At 46.9% G+C, this 18,412-nt stretch overlaps 1 protein-coding gene across 1 annotated transcript in view; it reads left to right on the top strand.

Annotated features, from left to right (window-relative positions):
- Positions 1 to 18,412, top strand: part of CASQ2 (calsequestrin 2) — a 39,494-nt gene that overhangs the window by 13,400 nt on the left and 7,682 nt on the right. Inside the window, exons 2-10 of the mRNA XM_032098488.1 lie at positions 1,065 to 1,149; positions 2,613 to 2,713; positions 4,916 to 5,027; positions 6,405 to 6,478; positions 6,938 to 7,068; positions 11,610 to 11,655; positions 14,384 to 14,438; positions 15,055 to 15,155; positions 15,538 to 15,612. Of these exons, the coding sequence (XP_031954379.1) occupies positions 1,065 to 1,149; positions 2,613 to 2,713; positions 4,916 to 5,027; positions 6,405 to 6,478; positions 6,938 to 7,068; positions 11,610 to 11,655; positions 14,384 to 14,438; positions 15,055 to 15,155; positions 15,538 to 15,612 (780 nt within the window). The remainder of the gene's footprint in view (positions 1 to 1,064; positions 1,150 to 2,612; positions 2,714 to 4,915; positions 5,028 to 6,404; positions 6,479 to 6,937; positions 7,069 to 11,609; positions 11,656 to 14,383; positions 14,439 to 15,054; positions 15,156 to 15,537; positions 15,613 to 18,412) is intronic.

An 18,412-nucleotide genomic window follows, 5' to 3' on the forward strand; every position in this document is an offset into this window, starting at 1 on the left:
TGTGCCCTAATAGGGACATTCCTGCTCCAGAAGCTCCTGACCCCTCATCTCCATCATCCCCCACCATCCGGCAGGGCTGGGAGGAGGAACAGCAAGAAGACCATCAGCATCAGAGGCATTTGTGGAGCAGGAAGGGAGAAGGAGGAGGAGGCTCTTACAGCTGCTTGGTGGTTCTCAGAGCATCATTACTGCCTTGTAGGGTCTCTAGCATGCTTGTGATGGGGCTGTCAGTCATCCAGTGCATAAGTGGATCCATTTACCAGGGTCACTGCATCTCTAGGAGCCAATTTGGAAATCACAGGGTCTCACCCGGGGTCGCTCCCACCACGGGGCCCTTGCAGAGCGTCTCTCCTTTCCTCACATATCTATTTTCACAAAACAGGCAGGAACTCGATATCTTCAAGAGGCCCTTTCATCAAAGATGGTGGGAACAGGGTGCAGTGGTTTTGCAAAGCTGTGAGAAGGTGAACATGAGCATGGCTGGGCTTAGATGCATTTCTTTAGTAAAAACAGGGGACCGGGGTCTGGGGGCTTAATGAAGCCTGGACAGGAGGCATGACTTCAAGCATTTCATAGGAAAAGGAGACATGGTGCTGCAGTGTCCTGCACCCACTGCTGCCTGGCACCATGCATTTCCAGAGTTAAAATGTCCACGGTGCCCACATGTCACACTGCGTTGCAGGAGGCCACTGAGACACCACAGAGAAAACAAGTTTTGCTCTGTGTTGGTTGCACAGGACTTTCTTCCGGAAATACCCGCTGCTTTGGTGTCCCCAGTTCCATCAGGAGTCCTCTCCCAAAGCCAGTGTCAAGCAGCAGTGAACAGCAGATGGTAGTGCCAGCAGGTTCCCTGCTGCAACACAATGGGAACAAACCCAACCCTTGTGACCTCTGGGTTATCTCAGCAGAGAGGCAGCATGTGACACATCCCACCCTTTGCTGTTGTTCAAAAGCAGAATATGGGTCACTTGTGTCTGTCATGCCACGTTAGCAGGGCATGATGCCCTTTAGCTACCCTGCGGTGTTAACGCCACTAATGTTGGGCTCTCTGCTTCTTCCCACAGCTGGCAGCTCAGGTCCTGGAGCCCAGGAGCATTGGCTTTGGGATGGTGGACTCCAAGAAGGATGCCAAGCTTGCCAAAAAGTTAGGTGAGTCCCAGGCCTGATATCTCTGGAACAGCTTGAAGAGACTGTGGGAGTGATGTCCAACAGGCAGGCCCACAGAGGACAGCCAAATCCTTGTTACGAGGATGGGGAGGATGATGGTGGCACTTGCACACTGACCCACCTGCCCCCCCCAACACAGGCAGCATCAAGTGGAGGGGTGGGGGTGAGAATGAGAGAGATGAGCCAAGACCATTCCAGAAAAAAGGTCGGTCTGCCAAAACAAAACAAACCAAACCAAGTAAAAAAGAAAGGCAATTTGTGCTGTAATGATGGCAGGGTGTAAGTTCACAGCTTTCTGTGCCGAAACAGTAAATAGGTGCCATTGAGTAACTTCATGCTCTTCCTACACAGAGACAGGACCAACACAGCAGTGCAGAACCAGAACACACAGGGAAATCACACAGTCCCCCAAATGTCACCAGCCCCATGACACGGTGACCCCTGTCAACAAATGGGGCAGCCACAGCCTTGCAATGGTTTGGCAGTTCGGTGCCAGTCATTCTGGTTTTTTCCCCAGAGCAAAAGAGGGAATCTGCTCTAAAGGTGGGATGCTGCTGCATTGTCACCCCTGGACACAGCTGCCTTCCAGGGGCTGGCAGTGCCTTCAATTTTAGCCCACAAATTAATACAGAAATACTGTGTCACATCATTAACGCAACAGTACACAAATATACCACTAAACCTAAGGTTTAAGCATAGTGGACTGTAATTTTCTTCCCTAAATTAGAGGCTGTGAGTGGTAATGGGAGCTAAACTAAAGACAAGAGCTTCTCTCCAAGAAGAATCAAACTACCAATCTCCTTGGCCTGCGGTACCCTGCCATCCTGCATTGCAGGAGGCCAGTGCTGTTGATTTTGGAGCCTCCAACGAGGTTCTGTGGCACTCAGCCCTCAGTCCAGTGATATAGCATTGAAATCTGTCACCCTGTGGTCTGTGGCATCTCTATCATTGCTTCCTAACCCTTTTGCCAAGGCCAGCTAATCCTCAGACAGTTTGAAGCTCACTTTCAGGTCACTGGTGATGTTCACATAGTTCAGCCTTCTCTGGACAGTGAGCACAACCTGAATCAAAATCCATTTTCCATATAGTGATAGGTTGTTAAAATCTGAGCTGTCAGTTAGAGCCCAGTATTTACTGCAAGATAGACAGCCAAGCTAGAACAAGTTCCTGGTGCAGAATTTTTCCAGCTGAGACCAGACTGTGACCTGAATGAAAAGTTCAGCATTTGGGAAGAAGCGAGCACCAGTTCTGGCTGAAGTCTGTCTCCTGTGTCATGAAACATCAGTCAGGGGATTGTCCAGCTTGTTTCTAATTAGACCAACACAGCAAACTGGCAATTGCATTTTCCCAGGAGGAATTGCTGGGATAACAAGCAAGACACTCTGCACTAAACATTCTTTTTACAACATGTTAACCACGTATTGTTTCCTCTCTTCTTCTTTCAGGCTTGTTTGAAGAGGGAAGTCTCTATGTCTTTAAGGACGAGCGGTTGATTGAATTTGATGGGGAACTGTCCGCAGATGTTTTGGTGGAATTCCTCTTGGATGTAAGCATGGATAAGCTTGGAGCTAGATAAAACCTCTCAGAGAAGACCTTGCAAATAGTTAGTTTTTAAAAAAAAACAAGTGTATCTTTGTTTGAAATTTCATCTCTGTTTGCTATTCACTGGTATAGATGGCATTTGACATCTTCCCCAATACTTGCCTGACCGTGAGTTCCCAGGAAAGGTGGTACCCTTATATGCCACTAGCCTTTTTATATCTTAGAGACAACCTGCCCTCTTTCCTATTTATGGAGTATTTGAATGGAAATCAGCAACAATCCAGATAACTGACTGCTGTTCATGCACCTCAGTTAGCAAGCCCATGTGCAAACACTTTGCCATTTTCAAAATATTTCACACTTTTTCTTTCTTTTTTTTTAAAGGAGCTATTTTCAAAAAAAGAATATCCAAGAAGTAGGATTGTCATAGAGCAACTAAAAAGAACTCAGTGCATTGAAAAAGGTTTATGTTGCAAACTATTTGCCCATTTCTAGACACAAGGAACACAGGATCTCTTCAGCAAACTTCCCAAATTGCACTGCCATGAGTGAGAGGAGATAAAGGCCCTAAACCTAAATGGTCTTGGGTCATTTCATGCATGGGCACAATGATGTACTCCCCTTTGTGCCTAAATGCAAAAGAGATGCTGAATCCCACATCTACATGTTGCACTTCTCTTTATTTACATTTTATTCCTAGGAGAGGCAACAGACTTAAACCATGGTCTTTTCTTTATAATGAAAATATTTTGCAGTGGCTTGGCTTTCCTTTGAAGTGAGGATCTCTTTGTAAGAGGCTGTGCAGTAATGCAGATAAGGGAGGTAAGGTGAGCAGTGGAGCAGGCAGGGTTTGTTTCCCAGGGTGGCAGGTTGCCTACACGGTCACCTGTGGTGCAGGACTGCTGGTAAGGAGAGACATGGCCAGGGAAGAAAAACTGATCCCCAGAACCTCAGATCTCCTATGACAATGTCTGTGGCTGAGTGCATTGGGTATTGTGACCAAAACACATGCAAGTGGCTTCAGGGACAGAAATGGGCATCTGCGCCACAGACAGGGCAGAGCTTTGTCATGACCCTGCAGCAGTGGGATCCCAGGTTTCCATGGCTCAGGCCACTATGGCAGCAGGAAACTGCACATGCTGCTGCGGGCACAGCAGGGACACAGCAGAGGCACAGCCTCATACCAGAGCTGTAAGGGACTTCATGAGGTTTTGCTTGCTATGCCATGTAGTGTGGCACTGAAAAAGCATGTTCTGTAAAAAAAAGAAAGACAGCAAGGGTTTCTGGGTTTATGTTTTCCACTCAGGAAGGAAAATACCTGGAAAAGCAAGGAAATAAAACCAGAAACATCTGTGAGGTCGGCAGCCTGATCTGAAAAGTAAAAGAAACACAGAAGTTCTCTACTCCTCTGTAGGCAGTGGCTTGCCTGCTTTTTTTTCTTCTAGTGAAAACACACTTGATTTATACCACAATTGCTGGGCAAAATAATCAGACTGAACCTTTTCACCAGCAGTGACTAGTTAGGAAAAGAGAAATAAGGTTTGGATCAGTGACAGTTTAAAGTGCCAGATAGGTCTTCCATCTTCCTCATTAACACTGTGATGTGTATATGACCAAAGAATAGGTTTAAACTATTTTGTATAGGAGGAGGATCAGCCAGGAAAATTCACATCCAGACTTTCTACTGTTCCAAACCTCTGTTTGGCCACCCTCTAGCATGCTGGTTTTAATGTTTTTCAAAAGCAAGATCTTTGCAATGACCTCTTCCAGCAAATGACACTTGAAAAAAAGTATATATATATATATATATACACACACACATCTATCATTCACAGGAGTTCACAATGCTCATACCACCTCCTTTCAACTGTTCTTCTTACTTCTTGGCCTCCTTGAAGCCAGCTGCAATTGGTACCCCTTATCCCTCATCACAGTAGGTCCTTCAGCATCCATTTGGGTTACCCAGTCCTCTATCACCTCCCTCTCGATGCTTCCACCTCTGCAATGAACCTACTAATGTCTCCCTTTGAAGGTGACCTGCTTCTCTCGGCTCCTCACATTAAGGCAGAGAGCAATAAGTAGGGTTTCCAACAGCAGAGAAATTGGGTGACCTCTTTCTCCCTGCTTAGGCTGCTTGTGACACACCCTGCCAGGCATAGGTTGGTGCTGCAAATCACTGCGTTACCACATGCATTTGTCATGGCAGTTGCTAGAAGACCCCGTGGAGGTCATAAACAGCAAGCTGGAGCTTCAGGCCTTTGACCAGATCGACGACGAAATTAAACTCATTGGCTACTTCAAGGGAGAAGACTCAGAACGTAAGATAAATGTGTTCCTCATGGGGCTTGGAGCCTGCCTGGGAGCTCTGGGGGCCAGGCATTGGTTGTTCTGCATGAACATGAAGGGTGTTGTGGTATATGGCAGCCTGTGACAGAGTGAGAATTGCTGGAGGATGAGTGGGTTTGCAGGCAAGTTTCTGCTGGTGTAATGCATGAGCATTCCTACACTGACAGCGGTAACCCTTCTGCAAGGTGTCTGCTGGTAAGAGAAGAGGGCCATAATCCAGGGGCTCCTGTAGTAAAGGGAGTTTACCTCACCCAAAAATCAGCCGAGGTTACAGTTACACTGAGAGAGCAACTAACAGGAGCAAAGCACCCCTTCTTGTGAGCAATGAGCCCAAAGGATCAAAGTAGGAGGGAGGAAAGGGAGGAGGGGAAGGGAAAGGGGGACACGCTATTAAATACTAACTTGGCAAACTATACAGCAGCAGTAAGCAGGACCCTTTGGGGCACCCTGGCAGAGGCACTGACCTGCTCTTGCTCACCCCCAAGACCAGAAAGAGGCTGGTCCCATGCCCTGAGGGATGTGCAGCTCAGGGACCATTCTGGGCAAACCCAACTTTCACAAGCCTAGAGAAATCCTCACCTGAGAATTTCCCTGTCAAGCCCTGCAGTCTCCTCTGCCAGCCCCAAGTGCTCTCCCTGCTGTCGGGGCAATGCTGGCAGTGTGCACCCCACCCTGGCATGTCCTGCCTTTAGCAGAAAGACAGGTATTCCTACCTGAACAAGCAACATATCACCAGGTCTGCTGCAATGCAACAGCCCACCCACCTCTCTCTTCAGCTTTCTCAAACTGGGCTGCAGGGCAGCTTGGGCAGGGCTGTGACCCTAAGACTGTTCAGTAATAACTACTAGGAAGAAAGGTGGGAAATGTCTGTTGTAAAATCTCCTGCCAGGCTGAAAGCATCCTTCCTGAACCCAGCATGAGGACCTGATAGTAGTTACAGTAAAAACCTACCTGGTTCCTGCCCCATCTTCCTGCAGCAGGAGAAGCATGCCTAATCACACTTGGTGACTGTTTAGGGAATGGCAGCAATCCTTAATGCTGGAGCAACTCCATGTATTTCCCAGGCTGAACTACCCCTGGACCTGCTTCACAGGGCTGCTGATTTCAGCCCCAGTTAAGTGTGTCATGCTGGGCTCTGCAGCTTTCCTGAACACTGTGGGACTGCACAGCATGTTGGTCCACATGGAATCATCCTTCTTTGTAAACCCTGGAAGTGAAGAAACATTGGGCCGTCATTTGATGGAATTTGCAGTAATTTATATTTGTTCTTCTCCAATACCTTCTGGGCTGATCAGAGTGTGGCCAGCTATCTGTGAAATATCTTCTTCATTCTCCTTTTCTCCTTCCAGATTTCAAAGCATTTGAAGAAGCTGCTGAACACTTCCAGCCGTACGTCAAATTCTTTGCCACCTTTGACAAAGGGGTAAGCATCCACAGACCTTCATGGTAGCTCACATATGCCACCACCTGTTTTCTGAGAGCTCAGGATGTCCCCAGATTTATTGTCTGGTTTCAGCTTCTCATTTTCAGTGTTCCAGGGGTGTTGGTGTCTGCATTGATATTTTGGCCCTGTCGCAAGATAAAAGGCCATTTCTGCCAGATGGAGGCAGGTCCTTATGTGGGTTTGGAACCCAGCTCCTCTAGGTCTGCAGGCCCTTGACTCTGGCTTTGCTTTGCCCCAGTGTTTGATACCAGTAGCGTAGGGGGCATCAGTGGGTTTTTAAACAAGGAAAGATCCATTATGTTTTGTGAGTCACCCCTAGGAGCACATGCTCTGAGAGAGAGCAAGGACCTTGATCTCAGCTCTGCCACCAGAGGAGACTCTGGGTAGGCAAAGAGGCACATCAGGCCCCCTCACCTGTGACTGTCTGCACTGCAACAGGTTGCCAAGAAGCTAGGCCTAAAGATGAACGAGGTGGACTTCTATGAACCCTTTATGGATGAGCCTGTTCACATCCCTGATAAGCCTTACTCAGAAGAGGAGCTGGTTGATTTTGTGAGAGAGCACAGAAGGTATGTAGCATATAGGGTGCTCCTGGACAAGGGAAGTGGGTAAAGGTGTCTGTCATTGCGACCTTGTCTCTCTTGCACATCACTCTCAAAAAAAATTAGGATGATGACCACCTTTTGATGAGTTTCTGACCCAGGTTTGAAATTGTGGCTGTTTTTTTCCTACTTCCTGAGGTGCAAGTACCTGCACAGAAGTCAGATTTCACCACAATAGAGCTGGGATAACACAGCTTCTCTCCTCCTACTGTTCCTCCTCCCCGGTTAGTCCTCACTCAAAAAGCAGTGAGGCTGGAAGGCAGTGGAGAGTGGAATCCTTACCCTAATTGCCCATGCTTTTAATTTAGGTCTGTACAGAAGATGACCCTCTCCAAGGCCTCTCAAGCCAAATCCCAATCCTGTCCAGTCCCCTCCTTCCCCAAAACAGCTTTACTAATGGGTGTATCTCTCTCCTGATGTCAGATATGTCTAGAGCTCAGACCAAGCTCAGAGGAACCATAATGGACTAAGAGGCTCCTGCTGACTGTAGGCACAGAGAAGAAGCCACAGCTGTTATGGCTATGCTGAGCCTCATGTGGGAACAGTGCTGAGCACCTACAGTGTTTGATCAACTCAGCAGGAGCTGTGGATGCTCATGCTTTTTGCAATCAGGTTTATTGCGCAGTTGTTTAGGGACTCAGCTACCAAAAATAGTCTGGAAGTCACTAGAGAGGCTGATCCAGTGTAAAAGCACAGGGTTAAGTATAAGGGCGTAGCTACCCAGGAGGTGCTGTATTTTTATACCCTTAGAAACACCTCTCAGGAGAGTGTCACAGGCTACCTGTTGCTCCTAAAACTGCATTTCCCAGCAGATAATCAAGAGACCAGACAAGTTTGAGGAAAGCAGGGCCATCAATAGAGAAGGGGGATCTCAAATCAGGCTCAGCTGGAGGTCTGTGTTCACACAGACAGGAGATGATCTCCAGAATGTGAGACTCACCAGAAACAGTTCTCTGCTTTTTCTGAAATATGAAGGGCTCCTCTATCTTCCATGTACCCACAATTCACTTTGCTGACCTCCTAGGCTTCTTGACCTTAGTCCTTCCCATGGCTTTTTCCCCCAAGCTCTTTCTGCCAGGCAGCAGCACCAGAAGGCTGATTAAACACAGTCATCTAAATGCTGTCCTAATAAAGCAAACTCCTCACCAGCACAAAATTGCAGTGGAATGCCCCCAAGTCTTACATATTTAAAGTTGTTCTGCGGTGCTTCGTAGAAGCAAGGGGGTAGGCCATGTATTTTGCAAGTGCCAAAGCTCAGAAAAGAACTAAAAGGAGCCCATAAAATCATATGTCTGAAATCCCAAACCTGCCAAGGTCCTGCCATGGCAGGGGAAGAAGCCTGGAGTGACAGCAATATGTTCCCAGTAGTTAGTGCTGAGCTTCTCAGAGCAGAAGTGCTTCATCCTGCCTTACCACCAGTAAAGGACCTAAAGGCACAGGCTGGAATTAGTCAGACATGGAGATGATCTGTAGACTAAAATGAAGCAACCTCAGCAGCTGGCATGTGCTGGTTCCCTGTAGACAGGGCCCAGCAGGATATTCCCTGCAGGAAGGTATAGAGGACCAGTGGCCCCCTCCCCCTCACACAGCAGACTTTCTCTCTTCATAGTCATGGACTATCCCTCCTCAGACATGCAAAGCTCCACTGGCATCTCTCCATCCCACTGAAGGAGCCCCATCACATCACTGGGAAAAGCTACCACTAGTCAGCTGTATCCAGACTCTTTGGCATGCCTTAAACAGCGCTTCCTAAAACAACTTTCCCACTACTATGCCCAGACAGGATTCACTACCACTTCCTCTAACCCTGCATAGAAACTGGTATGTGCTGAGCTCAAGACAGGAGCTGAAGCAGGTGCCCAGGAGGAGCTCATGCACAGCCTCCCAGGTGAGACTTTCCTGGGCAGCTGCAGGCTGTGGTGAGATAGTTCATCCTCTCCATGGAAGGTCAGGAAGCTGGTGCTCAGCACCATGGGGTGACTCGTCCAAGGCTGCACAGATGGGTGTCCATCTGGGCATGGTGGTCACTGCCGCTCCAAGATCTTAGCCCAGATTTCACTCTCAGTTGCACAAATACAAATTACATGGTACAGTCCTCTGAGCTGATGCCTCTTTCACATGCAAAATGCTGGGCTTGGACCCCCACTTCTCTGCAATTGTGATGTAGCAACACGGGGGCTGAATTCTGCTCTTTCTTACTTACCTAAACCCCCCTTGCCTCACTCCCTCCAACACAGGGAAGTATTCAGAGTCACAACACAGCGATTAGTACACGTGGGTATGGCCAGGTCCTTCCCACTGAGTTTCCTTTCTCTAAAAGTTTCCCCAGAAAACAGCTAGGGAAAGTGTCTTATATGCCAAGTACAAGTATGCCTAAATACATAATATGCATTCACCTGATATAATCTCTAGTTTTGGACCATCAACAATGAAAGGACTTGCTGGGTGAAAAATTGTATCCCTGATCTTGTGTTTAGCGGCTATTTCTTCCATTTCTGTAGTTGTTTTTACTTTATTTCTATTTTGATGCTGAATGTACCAAATTGTAATGAGTTCAGCAGCTGAATTATGAATTACAGCAAAAACCCATTCTTATTTGTTTAGTTTGTACCTGCTACCTAATAATTTCTCTGGACACCTACTAACTCTTGTCTTAAGAGGAACAATGGTTAATACTTAAGGTAATCTATAGGGAGAGAATCACAGAATATTCTGAGCTGGAAGGGACCCACAAGGATCATCAAGTCCAGCTCTTACGTGAATGGCCTGTGCAGGGATCAAACCCACAATGTTACCTTGACGTTATTAGAACCTTGGCCGTGTTCTAAGCTATTCACATTTTCTTTACCATTCCTGATTTTTCAGAATACCTACCAAATCCCTCTTCAGTCACCTCTTTCACAAGATAAAGAATTCTCCCCTATTGAATCTTCATCAAATAGAGGTCATTCCATAACTTCACTCACCACTGCCATGCTTCCATGTGCCTTTTTCAGTTGTCCATATCATTTCTGTGATGGGATGACCAGAACTACACATAAATTCACTGTGGAAGTTCACAGTGTAGCTGTCCACTGCCATAATGCAAGATTGCAAACAGTTGGGCATTTCCCAACTGTTTGCAATCTTCTTTTGGCCTTTTTCCTTTGGAGCTGATGCTTTCTCAATTTGTGACACCTGGGCCCATTTCCTGAGAGGCAGTAATTAATTACAGCTAATTTAGAACCCATTGCTGCACCTGTACAATCAGGGCTGGTTTTCTGCAAGTGTGTTACTTGCTATATGTCTGTCTATCAAGCAGATACTCAAGTCTCAGGAGATCCTCTGCATCAACTCATAGTCAGGCCTTTGCTGGTTGCCAAAGAATTGGATATGATAAGCAAATGCTGCCATATTCCTACTTCCCATCTTTTTCAGATTATGTGAAAATACATTATGCATATGATCATGCCAAAGAATATACTATAAATCTTAATTGGTTAATTCCCTCTGTCATGAAAACTGACTATTCATTTCCACCTTTCAATGTTATTAATCCACAGGAGATTCCCCTCCTCTGATCTAACTGCAGCTCGGTTCCGTGGCTCCTCAGGTCCTTTAGGAACCTCTAAAAATGTTCCCTTGTTTCCATTGCTCTGGTTGCGAGGCAAACTGAAGTGACTCACTTATTCCACCTGGTTCTGGCAACATGCTGCCACTCCTTCCACCAATCTGTTCCAAAACCTCATAGACTGACACTTCACTTTGCAGCAGGTTCTGGGGCAGGTCAGCCAGGGAGACCCGCTCCGCTGGGGGATCCTCCCTGAACAGCTGATACCACAGCAAGCAGATGTGCAAAGGATGATTTGTGCTTGTCTGTTATGGCCTTGTGTTTCTTGAGTGCCCCTCTAACACCCCAGTCAACTCTCAGCCTGCCAGGCTGTCTGATAGGCTTCCTGCTTCAAATCTATCAGAAAATATTTGCTCTTTATCTTTTATCCTTTATGGACTACTTCTCAAAAAAAATTGCTTTGACCAGTCTTAAGGTTTATATTTCCTTGTCAATGGTGATTAGGATCTAAATTTTCTTCCCAGAGTTTATTCTGTCTTCTTTGCTTCAGCAGAGGTGGGAAGGATTTCTGTGCTGAAATTATGCTGGGGTGAAACCAGGAGAAAGGGGGACAGAGCCTAATAGGAATGTCTCAGGGACTGCAAGACAAAAATGAATGGGTCACCCATGCTCTCAGCACAGACAGAACTGTCTGCCATGTGTGGAGGCTAATTCATCAGCACATCCCAGTACAGAGAAGTATGTCATTTCCCCAAGCAGAAATAGTGGCTACAGTGACTCCAGTGGGGCTAGGGGCAGGCTTTTATCACCATAAATAAAGGCATAAGTTGACCCACAGTGCTCCCATCCTTGCATTCAACATGTGGTGGCTGACTCCAGTCACCAGCCAAACGTGCCATGGTGTCACATGTGGCAGTGCTGGATATGTCCTCAAAGAGCGTTTCTGTCTTCCTTTCAGGGCCACTTTGAGGAAGCTGCGCCCAGAGGACATGTATGAGACGTGGGTAAGCATGTGTGGTAGGAACCATTGTGCCCCCTGCCACCTCCCAACAAGAAACTGCCCTCAAGAGTTCTGGCCTCTGGCTGGGCAAAACATTACCTTTCCTTCCTTGCAAAGCTGCTGTCTCTCTTCCAGGAAAAAGGAAAAGCCTTGGCTGTGATGCCTAGTGCCTGAGTTCAAACAGTGTGCTCAAATGCTTTGTGCAGCAGAGCAGGCCAGCTCCTGTTGCTCCACAGAGGGAAGAGGGAAAGCTAAGCAGTGTGCCAGGCAGGTGTTGGGCCTGGGTAGTGATCCTGCCCAAGGATGCTCCATCTCAGTTAAACGTCCTCAGTGCTGGTGGTGGGGGGATTTCTGTGGCCTGCTTGCTGGGTGAGCTACAGAGATCGTGCAGATGTCCCATGGAAACTCACAGATTCATAGACTGGTTTGGGTTCAAAGGGAGCTTAAAGATCATGTAGTTCCAACCTCTCTGCTGTGGCAGGGACACCTTCCACTAGACCAGGTTCCTCAAAGCCCCATCTGACCTGACCCTGAACATTTCCAGGGATGGGGCATCCACAACTTCTCTGGGAATCCTGTTCAAGAGTCTCACCAACCTCACAGTAAAGAATTGCTTCCTAACATCCTGTCTAAATCTACCCTCATTCAGTTTAAAGCCATTCTCCCTCATCCTGTCACTACATGTCCTTGTAAAAGTACCAGGGCCACTGTACAATTCAAAATGCAAGTGAAGGCAGGTAGTACAGTTGATTATATAAATTTCAAAGCAGATAGTGCATTGGTTGCACTTCTTGGGATGCAAGCAAGATGCAAATCAGCAACTGTGAGGAACTAACCAGCATTGTGTCCCCTATCACACACAGAGGACTCTTGTGGTCTGCAAGGGTGGGGAAGAAGGGAAGGGTGAAAATGAAAAGAAAAGTGTGTATAACAAGTTATCCCTTCACTGTGAATGAATATGATGTTAAAAGCTGGTCAGGGGCCCTCAAGGGCCAGATGAACGCTGAAAAACAAAGCTGAACAGGTGCTTTACAGACATTAAGGAAGATGCAGTCATTCTTCCAAAAGGCTCAACACATTTATAACAGCATTCAGATGTCCCCTTCTTGGCTGTGTAACATGAAACATTGCGGGACTCCAAAGTGGCAAAAACCTTGGGAGCCTTTAATACAGCAAGGCAAGAGGTAATAAAACTGAACCAGGAGTTATGAGTCACTTAGGCATGATAGCTTTTCATTTTGTTTTGAAATACAGATTCTGTATAGAACACAGCTTCCAAGATCCATCGAAGACCCTCCAAGGTTTTTAATGGAGCTTCAGTGAGATCCAAATTTCACATGCACTGGTTTCACTTTCATGCTGAACATATTCTAAAAAGTGTGAACTCCCAGTGGTGGGATGCTTGTTTAATCAGCAGCCTGGGAATACAGAGCTTGCCTTTGCGATGAGCAGTGGGCTCATAACTACAGAAGACAGGGGGCTGGATTCTGATCTCACTGCAAGTTCACAACATCCTCAGTGCCTTCACTGGAGTTACTCCAGTTTTGTTTGCTGCTTTGTAGGCCAGAATAGAGCTGCATTATAGAGGTATATACATGTAATTATATATGGCATATAGATATAAACTTTTTATTTTGCTGTCTGACAAAATAAATAAAATAGCAATTATGCTAGCAAATACGTAGAAAAAGCAACAGTGTGAATTTTGCCAGCTGCAAGTGGTCTGAATCCCAAGTAAATCTGCCTAGAATGTCCTGGTGAAAACATATTCCCTGAAGACATCCACAAAGGTTCAGCATCCGCTATTGTTTTTAAAGATAATGTTTTCCACTTAATCTTTCAGGGGTTTTTTTCCCTTTCAGTTTTTGTTGGTGGCTTTGTCACCTCTGGGCTCAGAAGGGAAAAGAAATTAGCATTTAGATGGGAATTTTTTCTTGCATTAATACCAATTGAAATGGAAGCCGAGACTGACGGTGGGTGAGGAAGGCGAAACCGGTCCATGGGATAATTCAGAGATGACATTCATAGCAGGCGGATGATGAACCGGCCAGCAGATCCATTGGCCTTTGCCAATATCATTACTCACATATTTCATGGAGAAAAGTAATCCACCAGGCTGTAATTTCTCTCTTCCACTCACTGGACCCCCGAAATGAGCCCCCCACTCAATTTCCCTCACTGTTCACAGAGACCCTCACCTAAAGCAGAGACCCTTCACCTCCAAAAAGGGGCCCAAATGAGCCACCTTGCCTCTCATATTGTGAGAAAACCTCCTTTGCTGGCCACAAAGGAGCTTGTTTTGGGGCTGAGCGTGGTGGCAGATACTTGTTTCCTGCAAACCTTTCCCCGGGAGCTGAAAATTTATGAGGGTAGGTGGCCTCAGGCATGAAGGGGGAGCCTTTATTCTCATGCTAGAGGGACCTTGACCTTTTCTGCAGAGAAGCTTTTGCCTCACACCATCAAAAGCTCCCTTGCCATTGCCATCATGGTGCTCACCTCATTTTAATCTGAACAGTTTCAACAACACCACCCAAACTACCCCCTTCAGCACCTAATACCTTCATGACTCAGCCTCACCTCAGCTCCCATTTCTGGTGTCTCAGTGGGGCTCTAGTCAAGCCTCCCTTTGTAACTGTCCCTTTTGAAGGCATCCCACTGCTCCTCATCTCCAGCAACCACCCAGACTCCATCCTCCCTCCCTGGCCCATCAGTAATAGTTGTGTTTTTTCCAGGAGGATGACATGGAGGGTATCCACATCGTAGCCTTTGCTGAAGAAGACGACCCAGGTAGGAGGCCATTTTCTTCCTTGTGTGACTCTCCATCCTTCAAGAAAGTGTATTTTCACGTGCTTTGTTTGCATTGTAAACACCCACTGGGTGTTTGTGCTGGTGGGACTCAAAAATTGGATATAAACAGATGATTTCCTGGGGAAAAAAAGTCATTCCCTCCACCCCCATACCAGGATTTGCTCCCTAACTCTTCATCCATCTTTCTGTGTGGCTCTGTGAAAGTGCTGAGGGCTGGGTGTGGGATAGGCTTGTGGGAAACCTGAGGCCACCAACTCCTGAAAAACTGTGGCATCAGTGCTTCTGAGAGCCATCAGCAAATCGGAAAGCTTTGGCCTCTTGGGAGCTCAGTTCCTCCCTCACTACAAGAAAATAGTGACATTGTTCCACTCCACAGAAGGATTATGAGGCTTAATTCATGTGTAACTAATTTCAATACCCGAGGAGGATGCTTGAAATTAAAAGCCTTATTATCAAAAGAAAGCGCTGGGAGACAGCATTTTAATGAGAACTATAAACAACGCCTGTGTGCATAGGGGAGCCAGGGAAAAAACCCACAAGCAAAACGTGCCTGTGCGTTTGCAAGAGAGTTGCAGTGGTTCGTATATCATTTCAGACGGTTTTGAGTTCCTGGAAATCCTGAAGCAGGTTGCCAGGGACAACACCGATAATCCCGACCTGAGCATTGTCTGGATTGACCCTGATGACTTTCCTCTGGTGAGTGGCAGAGGCTCTTTCCCATTCTTGGTTTAATTTGTGGATGGGGTGGGCATGAGGGGGTGTGTGGGGGTGTGCGTGTGCTCACACGAGTGCAGGAATTGCCCCAGGGAATCTGGGACAGGGAAGGATGGGAAACTGGACCACAGGCCATCCCCTTGAAGGCTGCTTGTTTGGGTCTGCCTCCCAAGGCAGATTTGGGAACACCCCCAGAGTCAGCACTTTGCTTTGCCATGTGTGGCGGCCCAAGCTTGCGTGCAGCATCTCCTCTCTCCTGTGCACACATCGATGCACATTCCTTGCTCCACAGCCCAGCTGACTGAACTAATGCGACAAGGCCTTGCAAACACCCCTGTCTGAGCTTTGTGTCTCTCTCCTGCAGCTCATCACTTACTGGGAGAAGACCTTCAAGATTGACCTGTTCAGACCACAGATCGGGGTGGTGAACGTCACAGACGTGAGTAGCATGTGCCCAGAAAATCCAGGGATCCCAAAATTAGGGTGCTAGAAAGGGTGGGTTCTGAGGTACACTGGAATCAGTGGGATTTCCACTGTTAAGTGCAAGTAGAACAGGCTTTTTCCCTGGGGAAAAAAACATGAAGACCTCACCGCTCCCACATACCAGAGGGTTTGTAACACTTCGGATGTTGGACTTGAGGGCTTTAGTCTGAGTGTGTTTCTGCTCCCAAATCACACACAAACCACACCTGCTGAGGACAGGACCAGCCTCTGTGGCCTGGGATTCAGGGCTTTGCCCAGTTTTGGTTTCAAGTTCTTGCATTTCTGTCCCGACCCACAACACACACCTTTGTCCATTACCTGCTCTGACAGGCTGGGGGGGCTTTGTGGAGAAAAAGTGTGTGTAGGGGGGAAAGAAAGCCATGCTTAGTGGAAGAGAAGAGGAGAAAAAGGAGGTTGTTTTTTTCTACAGAAGCAAAAGGGCACAGCTTGAGTGTAGGAGGGAAAGACTTTCCCTGACAGATGACAGGGAGAAACTGCACAGCTTGAAAAAAACTAAATAAATACGCAGCTTTAACAGAAGTACAGCATAAACTGGTAAAGAAGGGATCCTGCTGTGGTAAGGAGCATGCACGGGGGTTCATCCAGGCCCTCCTCCCCTTCAGCCACTGCTGTGCAGGTAGTGCTGGAGAGATTTAGGTGGGAAGAGGAGAGCTGCCAGCCCCACACCCCAGGTGGCAATGAAGGTTTCCACACCATCCCACAGGCAGCAGCTGCAGAGGGAGACCTGCAGAGACAGGTGCTCCTTTGGCACAGCTGAGGGAGCAACAGTACCCACAGCACCCACAGCTGTGCTATTGGGACAACTTTCTAGCAGCTACTGTTTTCACTATGGTTGCCTTCAAACCAGCAAGCTATGGAACTGATCTGGTGCTGCCCACACGCTGTGGGCTTTAAAGGCAGGTGGGAGAGGGACCCATCTGACCCTCACCAGTAGAGATCTCATGAGGGCTGCTGAGTGCAATGTAACGTGCTTCACAGCCCTGACACAGAGAGAAACCATTCTTTCCTCTTTCTGACGATAACACTCCAGATGATCAGAGAGCTTATAACGCAGCATGCTCCTGCCTGGCTTACCTATTACCTTAGTTTATTTTTAATGTTTAAGTGCTGGGTGTTTGTTTTAAACTCTTTAAAATGAACCTGTGTGGGTATGTAAGTGTCTCTGGCAGCAGCAATCTCTCCACCGCAGAAGTGTTTGTAAATTGGTGCTTGAGCTCATGTTTGAAATTTGAGTCATAAGTGAACTTGATGTTTCGTTAGAAGAGAGCAGTGAGGGAATTAAAGCTGGGACAAGTGTGTGGGGCTGGGTGCTGATTTGACTCAACACTGACCTGGCTTCCAGCCTCCACATCCTCTCTCCTGTATCGCCCCAGAAGAAGAGGAACAGCAAGGGTGTACTGGATGGTTGTGCCTCCTGTTGTAACAGATGCTGCAAGACCTTAACATGGGAGACGTGATGGGTGGGGAAGACAAAGCAACGGTGTTGTGAAGAAAGCAGAGCCCTTGGATTTTGCTCATCCCATTGAGGGGGTTGAGAGGCTGACTTGGGAGTCATGGAGTAGTTTCAGCCCTGGCTGGATGTGAGCTTTTTGCCTGTAAAAGAGCAGTACTCCACCAGACCATGGGGAAGACACCTAGGGAGTGAAGACCCAGGGAGTTAAGGCTTGTTCGCAGAATTTTTAAGGGAGAGACAAAAGGGAAAAGGGCCAAAATGTCATGTGTCACCTAAGATCATGGGAGAAATGAATGGACAAGCCAGAAGAGAGCTCAAGTCTTCCAGTCTTTTGCCCTTAGTACTAGCCCTTAGTACAGTATCTCCCTTCATTATGTTTACTGTGACTGGTCATTTTTAAGTCATGTCAAAGCTACATTAAACAGCAATCAGTGGAAATTCATGGAAGTCGGATTCTCAGTGGCATGAGAGTCATATAGAATGCAGAATTAGGTAAGAACATGCCTTATTATTCAGCAGTCACTCAGAGACCCATAAAAACTCATGCATTATCTGGCTTTGATATAGTAAATGTTTCAGGTTGTTGATTACAGTATTTGCAGGTTTTATTTCATTCCTCTTAAGTACTTTTTTGATTTCTCGAGAGAGATTTAAGAAAGTTCTAGGTTGGCAGGTGATATCTAAAACAAACATTGAGCTCATTTTGTTATTTCAGTGTTACATCACTGCATTCAACCAAGTTACATAGGTACAAAGTGGGACTTAAACAACAGAGTGAAAATAAACACTGCTGTTGGCTTCAGTGGACATAACCCTTGTGACCCCATCACTTCTGTAAAAACCTGCCAATGCAAACACCAGAGCTCCCAGCAGCCCCAGGTGGCTCATCACATTGTGGTGACTGGCTCAGGACTAGGGCTATGATGCCCTGCAAATTATCGCTGCTTTATTTGCACAGCACCTTCTCAAGGTTAAATGGAGCCACTCCTCTTCCCATTATTTAAAAGTGTCACTTTTTGCCACACAAACAGTCCTGAGGTTAGGGACATGAACATTCGCGTGAAGCAAGAGCTGCATGTCTCTCCATGGCTCTTTTTTATTGCAGTTTTGATGATTTAGGACGGATATATTGTATGGGAGACACAGCTTTCCTTGAGCAGAAATTGGTCTGGCTTTTTAGTAAGCCATAAATCAAAGAGAACTAGGTACCACAGATAGGGAAAGAAGTTGGATTCATTTGCAAAAGCTGGTAGTTTTCTTCTGATATGTGAAGACCACTTGC

This window comes from Corvus moneduloides, chromosome 2 (genome assembly GCF_009650955.1).
Source record: "Corvus moneduloides isolate bCorMon1 chromosome 2, bCorMon1.pri, whole genome shotgun sequence".
NCBI lineage: Eukaryota > Metazoa > Chordata > Aves > Passeriformes > Corvidae > Corvus > Corvus moneduloides.